General features: G+C 43.8%; 2 protein-coding genes across 3 annotated transcripts in view; both read left to right on the top strand.

Annotated features, from left to right (window-relative positions):
- The window catches only part of LOC105562563 (protein sel-1 homolog 1), a 4,994-nt gene extending 503 nt beyond the window's left edge, over positions 1 to 4,491 (top strand). Inside the window, exons 1-6 of the mRNA XM_012013509.1 lie at positions 1 to 717; positions 799 to 1,046; positions 1,437 to 1,916; positions 2,029 to 2,257; positions 2,365 to 2,771; positions 2,853 to 4,491. The exon at positions 1 to 717 is cut by the window's left edge and continues 503 nt beyond it. Coding sequence (XP_011868899.1) covers positions 216 to 717; positions 799 to 1,046; positions 1,437 to 1,916; positions 2,029 to 2,257; positions 2,365 to 2,771; positions 2,853 to 3,284 — 2,298 coding nt within the window. The 5' untranslated portion in view covers positions 1 to 215 and the 3' untranslated portion in view covers positions 3,285 to 4,491. The remainder of the gene's footprint in view (positions 718 to 798; positions 1,047 to 1,436; positions 1,917 to 2,028; positions 2,258 to 2,364; positions 2,772 to 2,852) is intronic.
- Positions 4,492 to 4,585: 94 nt separating this feature from the next.
- Positions 4,586 to 7,582, top strand: LOC105562564 (golgin subfamily A member 6-like protein 22). 2 transcript variants are annotated; one of them, XM_012013511.1, is made up of 6 exons: positions 4,586 to 4,924; positions 5,017 to 5,288; positions 5,377 to 5,530; positions 5,893 to 6,442; positions 6,995 to 7,129; positions 7,502 to 7,582. In XM_012013511.1, the coding sequence occupies exons 1-6, from the start codon at positions 4,803 to 4,805 to the stop codon at positions 7,532 to 7,534; spliced, it is 1,266 nt and encodes a 421-aa protein (XP_011868901.1). In that variant the 5' UTR covers positions 4,586 to 4,802; the 3' UTR covers positions 7,535 to 7,582. The 2 variants fall into 2 exon arrangements, with proteins under 2 accessions (XP_011868901.1, XP_011868900.1); XM_012013510.1 differs by lacking the exon at positions 7,502 to 7,582 and having other exon boundaries at positions 6,995 to 7,388.
- The last annotated feature ends 329 nt before the right edge of the window (positions 7,583 to 7,911 follow it).

Genomic DNA, 7,911 nt, shown 5'->3' with positions numbered 1-7,911 from the left:
GTATTGACGTGTCCTAATGACGTAATTGGTCGAAGAGGCGAGACGGTACCCACGAATGTCCACGTATGTACGTGTCGATCGTGCGATCAATCGCGCGCCCCGCATAACCCGCGTGCCCGAGCGGGCGATGAGCGCGTTAAGGTCACGGGCGAGTTTGTAGGCTTTTCTTTGGTGATGAGGTGGGCCCGCGTGTGAAAAGTGTCTTCGCCGTAGCTATGAAGTCCAACGGAGGCGTCGTGCTCCTCGTGCTCCTTACGTCGCTCCTCCTGAGCACCGCCGAGCACGAGGGCGGCGCGAAGAAGCGCGGCGACATCACGCAGAAGTCGAACGGCAACGAGGAGACGGAGGAGGAGGTGCCCATCGAGGATATGGAGAGCGCCTTCGAGCAGCTGCGCGAGCTGAATGCCCTGCGCGACACGATACTGAAACTCGTGCCGGCCTCCGAGCCGATCTACGAGAAGATCGGCAAGCAGGCGGACGGCAAGGAGGCCGGGGACGACAAGACGGTCGTGGAGACGTCCGGCGAGGAGGCCCTGGACAATCGTGCGACGAGGAACGTGTGGATGAAGACTATGATAGCCGAAACGAAGGACATCGACTCGGTTATAAACGAGAGGTCGTTGGACGAAGAGGACGCGAGGTCCTGGACCCAAACGCCCACCGAGATACTCCCCTCCGAGGAGGAGGAACAAAAGTTAACGGCGGAGCAACAAGCAGGTACTTGGGACGGCGCGGTGACCCTTTGCGCGCGTTACTCTCGACAATCGGTTCCGTCTTCATTGCTGCTTTCCTTTTCAGCTGAGCTGTTGTTCAAGAAAGCGGAGGGCATCATAAACGCGATGCGCGCCAACAAGCACGAGGGTTACAGACTGCTCGTCGAGGCGGCAAAGTTGGGCCACAGAGAGGCCAGGTCGATATTGGCGTGGGCGAGGTTACTCGGAACTCCCTTGGGCCCCGCTTCTCTGCGAGTGGCCATTGACGACATACCTAATATATTCAAAGTTTTCCAGGAACTTGCGGACACGGGACTCCCATCCGCCCACATGGTACGTACGTGGTACGCAGTACAGTGTAATCTCGCTAATCTGACCTTCGATCGTCCGCCACATGCGATAATCCGGCACTCGCGAGTGTCTGCTGGCCCCTCTGATCATAAGATTTCAGAAAGTGATCAATTACAGTGTCAAATGTGAGGTGAATAGTCGGCTGCGATTAGTCATTTTCTTGCGGAAAGCCGAACACTCTTTAAAATAAAGCTATTTGTCTAAACAATAAATTTTTGGCACTTCACATAGTACTTTATTTATATCTGCTATGTTTCGTACAGTCCAGTTTTCTCGCGTCCTCGGTTTTAATAGGCCGAATTAACGAGATTATACTGTACTGAACTTTGACGAAGAGAGAATCTTGCAATTGATTGTTGTATTTGTGTACAGGGAATGGGATTTTTATTCGCGACTGGTATTGGCGGCGTTAACGCGTCGCAAGGAAAGGCTTTACTTCATTATACTATAGCTGCTCTTGGTGGTGACGTTCGTGCTCAGATGGTGATGGGATATCGCCATTGGGCGGGCGTCACGACACCGGCTTCCTGCGAACGTGCTTTGGACTTTTATCGCAAAGTGGCGAAGAAGGTCGCGGAGGAAGTCTCGCTGAGCGGCGGTCCACTGGTTCAGCGGGTTCGGCTTTTAGACGAGCACGAGAACCCGGGATACACCTCTGGAATTTTTGACCAAGATTTGATAGAGTACTATCAGCTTTTGGCAAAAAAAGGCGACACCCAAGCACAAGTTGGACTTGGGCAGCTTCATTATCAAGGAGGTAGAGGGGTTCCCTTGGATCACGAAAGAGCTGTGCAGTATTTTCAACACGCTGCCGACGCTGGCAATCCAGTCGCCATGGCGTTTCTCGGAAAGGTAAAGTGAAATCTCGACAATAATACTTGGAGCTGTACGCTGGGTGAAATTACAGTAATTTACTCGAGCGTATTTCGATTATATAATATTTCTTTTACGCGTATATTTACAGATTTATCTAGAAGGAAGTGAAATTGTTAAGCAAGACAATGAAACGGCATATAAATATTTCAAGAAAGCCGCAGAGTTGGGCAATCCCGTAGGCCAAAGTGGACTGGGTCTGATGTACTTGTACGGAATGGGAGTAGAAAGAAACACTGCTAAAGCATTGCAGTACTTCAGCCAAGCCGCGGAACAAGGCTGGGTCGATGGGCAGTTGCAGCTGGGCAATATGTATTTCAGTAAGTATATGTATTTATAATTGCGTAACCATTCTATCCTCTCTCTCTTCCTTTCGCGTAGATATTCGTCTACTGCTGTGTAAATAATACTTGAATTTATTTCTTAGGTGGCATAGGCGTCAGGCGAGACTACAAAATGGCAAACAAATATTTTAATTTAGCCAGTCAATCCGGTCACGTGCTGGCGTACTATAATCTCGCGCAGATGCATGCCACCGGCACTGGAATGATGAGAAGTTGCCCAACAGCTGTGGAATTGATGAAAAACGTTGCCGAAAGAGGAAAATGGAGCGATCAATTGATGGTGGCCCATAACGATTATAGAGAAGGCAGAGTGAACGAGGCGTTCCTCAATTACGCCCTGTTTTCCGAAATGGGCTACGAGGTTGCGCAGAGTAACGCGGCGTTTATTTTAGATAGAGCGGAAACCGATATTTTATCGGAGGAAGAGGGCTTAGTTAGAGCTCTGGCGCTGTGGGCGCGAGCTGCCGCACAAGGATATTCCGCTGCGCAGGTGGGTGTACGAATCCAACTATTCACTGACAAAGATTTCTGTTTGCGTTCCGAGCGTGAGACGAGCTCTGTTTTACTTCAGGTTAAACTTGGCGACGCGCATTACTACGGCAGAGGAACAAAAGTCGATTACGAGGCTGCCGCGAGCCACTACCGTTCGGCGTCCGAGCAACAGCACAACGCTCAAGCCATGTTCAACTTGGGATACATGCACGAACGCGGCCTAGGTTTAGCCAAAGATCGGCACTTGGCTAAACGGTGCTACGATTTAGCCGCGGAAGCTAGTCCTGACGCGCGAATACCCGTAGCGTTAGCTTTGATCAAACTTTCTTTCCTCTTTGGCTTCGATTACCTACAAGAATTCAGTTTAGTCGATCAATTGGATAAATGGGATCAATTGCTCGGACAAAACTGGGATCTGTATCTTATCGGATTTCTCACAGGAATGCTTAGTCTTATTATATACTTCCGCAGACCGCAGCCACCTCCCCCACCGAGACCTCCTGTTAACTAAATTTTGTACTGTCATTCATTTTATCTCTTATACATATATGAATATACATAGATTTTTCTAGACTAAGCTTGGAAAGAATTTTATAAGAGATTCGTGTATTGGGACATCATTTTTGATAAACATCCTTCCGATGTAATAACCTCGAGTTCAATATTTCAGTGCATTAAATTGTACATATTGTAGTAATTTACTTCTCAGAGATTACGCCTAAATTTATTGAAAATTGTATAACACTGCAACGAATATAATTGGTCAGTTTTCTATTATTTACGTTATTTTCCTTTTCGATTATTATTCGTATACTCGTACGTGGACTCTGAGCTTAGTTCCTAGTTTATAAAGTTCCATGATTAAGCTCAATGTGTATATCATGTGAGAAGGGATATTGCCCGTAAATGGATGGATTTATGATGAACAATTTTCGAGTTTCCTCTTTCCGTAAGACAGAATCATGAATAAGTTCATCCAAATTTGCATTTCTCTATATCATATTTTCTTAAAAAATGTAAACTTTAAATTACCTTTGCAACAATATTATTTCATGATAGTTTTGTTCAATTAAATCACTTATACAGCTTTTTTCAGTGACACATTTGTAATTACCTTAGATTACACACGATACATATTAAAATACTACAAAATATTGCTGTAATATAAAATACGAATTAAAAGGTTGTTGATTATTTATCTAATAAAATTGTTTTATTGCCAAAGAATATTACAATCTTTACGCGCATGATATTGACTGTGGCTGTGTAAACAATTGTAATTGCGCAGATAGATTGAATTGTATATACGCCAAAATTGGAAGCGTATAAGTGTCATTGGTACATGGGCTGTATGAATGCAGTCATACTATTACATGACAAATATTGACGTTTCTTACATTACGTGCCCTAATTTTGTAACTTGTTCTATCGCATTATATGTATACAGGATATGTCAGAGTTTTATAACGTAGTCAGCGATATTGCGAAAAACCAAAGTACAAATTTATTTCTTTGCTTCACCATACTTTTGTTTGAATTATATTGAAGCAGACACAAATATAATTGATACTTAAAGCAGTATTGGATAACTTGGAATATCCTGTATGTAAATATGTACCACTTACCATTTGTTGTATTTCTTTTATATTTCCTTATGTGTTAAACTTTTATTATATTGTATTAAGAATCATGTTATTTCAATTGATGTTTTATGTTAATCATGTTGTGTTGATATTTATTCACGCATACACCTCATACTCGCGCACTTACATAGTTTCGTAGAAGATATATATTTGGTTTGTTATCTCTTTACTATGGCAACAGAAAGACGGAGGAACAACGGATCAGAAGCATTAATGTTCGACGTTGTGCAGTGAACACTATGTAGTAATTCCGATCGAATTTCAATATCTTCTCGACTCCGCTTCTTCACAAATTTGGACTTGACACGACATGCTTCTGACATGAATAACTTGAAATAAAGTAACCGAAAAATTTTGGAGCGTAACTGGCGTATAAAAGTAACAAGATGTTCAAAAAGAAGAAACGTGGGGGTGACAAGGAGAAGAAAGTACGGAAGAAGGCTGTAAACGAACGAGAAACTGTGTCTTACGAGCAACAAATTCTAGACAACAATAGACAATTGTCACGGTTTGTTTCGTTAAGATCGAGGCTGACGTTTTTTTTTTACTTCCGTCTCTGGCTCGCGTTTAATGACGTGTTCCTTTCGATATTGCTTTAAGACTACGCAGCCGAAATGAGGAGCTCGAGATCGAGGTGAAGAATTTGATGAAGAAATTCGAGCAGTTGAAAGAGGATCGATCGGACGTCGTGGCGCATCTGAAGCGAGACCTGGAGGGAAAGATAGAGGAGGCCCGCGAGTTGAACGAACGTTTGTTGGCCTTGGAAGAGCTGAGAAAGCAGGAGCAAGCCGAGTACAAAAAGAGGGAAAGCGCAATGGAACAGGAGTTCCGTACTATGGAAAGCAATTTAAGCGCCGAAGTGAAACTCGCAGGTAATAACAAAAATTATCACGATACAAGTGTAGACGAAGGAACACGAATAAAATGAAAAATTATATGTTCTATGTTGCCTCGCGTCAGCTGGTAAGTTGAACGCGTTGGAAGACTGGAGATTGGCCCGTTTGGATTTGATGCGCAAGTTTGAGGTGCAGGAAGAGGAAATGGCGAAACAAGAGGAATTGCACAAGACGACGCTCTACGAAACGGAGAAATCAGTCATTGTTGCCAAGGCTAAGTAAACAGATCAATCAATAAAGTGTCCCTCGTGAACGCCACGTTTGAATGTTTGAGACAAGTACATGGAACGCCTTCAGGCGCCGCACGATATCTTTTCAAGATTTAGGACTTAGCGGAATGACTGTCTTGTACTCTTGAAACTATGTTTTATGTTTTAAATCTTTGTCTTAGGGCCTGAGCAGAATTGCTGTCTTGTATTCTTAAGTCACAAGACAGTTATTGTGCGTTACTTTAAGACTAAGATTTGAAACATAAAACATTGTCTCTTAAGAGTACAAGACAGTCGTTCTGCTCAGGCCCTTACGTGTCTCGTAGAAAATTCTTAACAAATTGTTGTAATGTCGTTTAATATATTTGCAGAATGCAAAAGGATATGGAGGAACGATTGAAGCAGCTTGCTCGGGAATTCAAGGAAGCGACGAACGTCCGTATAGCGGACGTGATGCACAACGCGGTCAGGAGGAACATCGCGCTTAACCACGAGCTGAATTCGATGTTGAAGGTCTGCCAGGACCTGGAAACGCAGAGCTCAGAGTACAAGGAGACCGATCGCGCGCTCAGGCTGCAGTGCGAGCTGCTCGAGGGCGAGGCCAGGATCGCGCAGGAGGACGCGATGAGGCACAGACGTGCGATGCACGAACTGGCCGAGGAGCACGTGGACACGATCCTCGAGTACGGGCGAGTACAACGCCAGAACGCGAGGCACCTCAATTACGAGCAAGCGATGGACGAGTACAAAGCGAGGTGCGTGGAGTCGGAGGAGAGGGTGAAGGTCCTCGAGCAACGTTTGCAGGAGACCAAGAGAGCCCGGGAGGAGGTCCTGAAGGAAGTGCGGAAGAAATGCGAGGAGTTTGATAAATTGAACACGATCTTGAACGAAGCCAAACAGTGCGTCCTGGAAGCGTTACAGGTATCGCTCCCTTCACGCGAATATCTAGGGCACAAAGAGTATTCTCGTGGAGAGAATACCCCATCTCGATGGCATTACAACTCGGGTCGAGTCTCGGTTTCTTGGACAAAAGCCACCTTCTATGGGTCTTGGCCTCTTCCTTCTTTTCGTTAAACCTTGTGCTCGCGATGCTAGATCTCGATCTGAGAAATGTATGGCGAACTTGCAATTATTGCGGAAAAACGAAAATTGTATTGGCTACACACTTCTCAGATCGAGATCTAACATCGTGAATGCAAGACTTTACAGTCGCAATTTTTATAGAAAGGAATTGTAAGCCTGGATGTAGAGGGTACACGTCATAAATGAACGCATAAAAAGTTGCGTGAAGAAATTGAATTATTAATAATATACGATAAATTAAATTTTTCTATAATATATTTTTATAAAGGTATTAATCAATAATTACAACGCGCGATTATTTACATACGCATCGCAGTGTATCTCGATAAATATGCAACTTAAAGCATACATATCCTCGTGCGTATGATACAAAGAGACTGTTGTTTTCAGTTGCAAGAGCACGTCTGCACGAGCGATGTTTGTACTTCGTGTTGCGCCGATCAGAAACAGAAGATCATTTATTCGCTCCAGAATATACTCGAGAAGCATAACATTTCTGACATAATGGAAGACGATGATTCACAGGTAAATAAAATGCGCAATACAATGCCACGCAATTCAAGGCATATACACAGCTGGAATAATATAGCATCGCTTCAACACTTTGACATACATTCCATTAATATTATTTTAAAAATTAATAATTAGAAAACTTCCAGAAATTTATAAGCAACACGTTTGAGAGGGTTGTCGCTTAACGCATTTCTTGGCTAAATTCATAATTTTTATATTTACATATATATACAAAATATATAACTATAAAACGATTTTTATTTTAGATTCTTAAAAATACATTTCTCGCAAGGATAACAATAAAATAACATTTGCTGTCCTGATATACTTAAATAGTTTTCTTAAGAATATCAAAGAGTATAATATGTTGTATTATAATTTTAGATGGAGAAGACCGAGTCCGAATCTTTGGGGTAACATTTCTCATCCTTCGTCCCGGATTTATATATTCGTAGAAAAGCGCACGCGGAACAAAACTACTAGACCTTCAATATTGGCGAGGCAGAAAGGCCTTGGGCTCAACAAAACGCAATCCTCGTCAAGATTTTCGCGTGCACCTCGCGCGTTACGTTCATAAAATTGATTACGTAATAAAGACACGCGTATGCGCAGAGCGGAGAGCGCGCGTAGCGTCGCTCATTCCGCCGAGGGACTCGAAATCTCGCTGGCTCTCTCGCCGAATTCTTGTCGCTTCGTTATCATCCGCCCGCGAAGCCCCGCATCCCGCGGAGGCAATTGTGGGATTTGCTAGGCGGAGCAGAGAAAGAAATTTTACGCTCTCCGCCGAGATGCGA

Source organism: Vollenhovia emeryi, unplaced genomic scaffold (genome assembly GCF_000949405.1).
Source record: "Vollenhovia emeryi isolate VEMERY1.0 unplaced genomic scaffold, V.emery_V1.0 DF939186.1, whole genome shotgun sequence".
NCBI classification, from domain to species: Eukaryota; Metazoa; Arthropoda; class Insecta; order Hymenoptera; family Formicidae; genus Vollenhovia; species Vollenhovia emeryi.
Note: the sequence above shows the minus strand (reverse complement) of the source record. Positions and strands in the feature narration are given on the sequence as shown.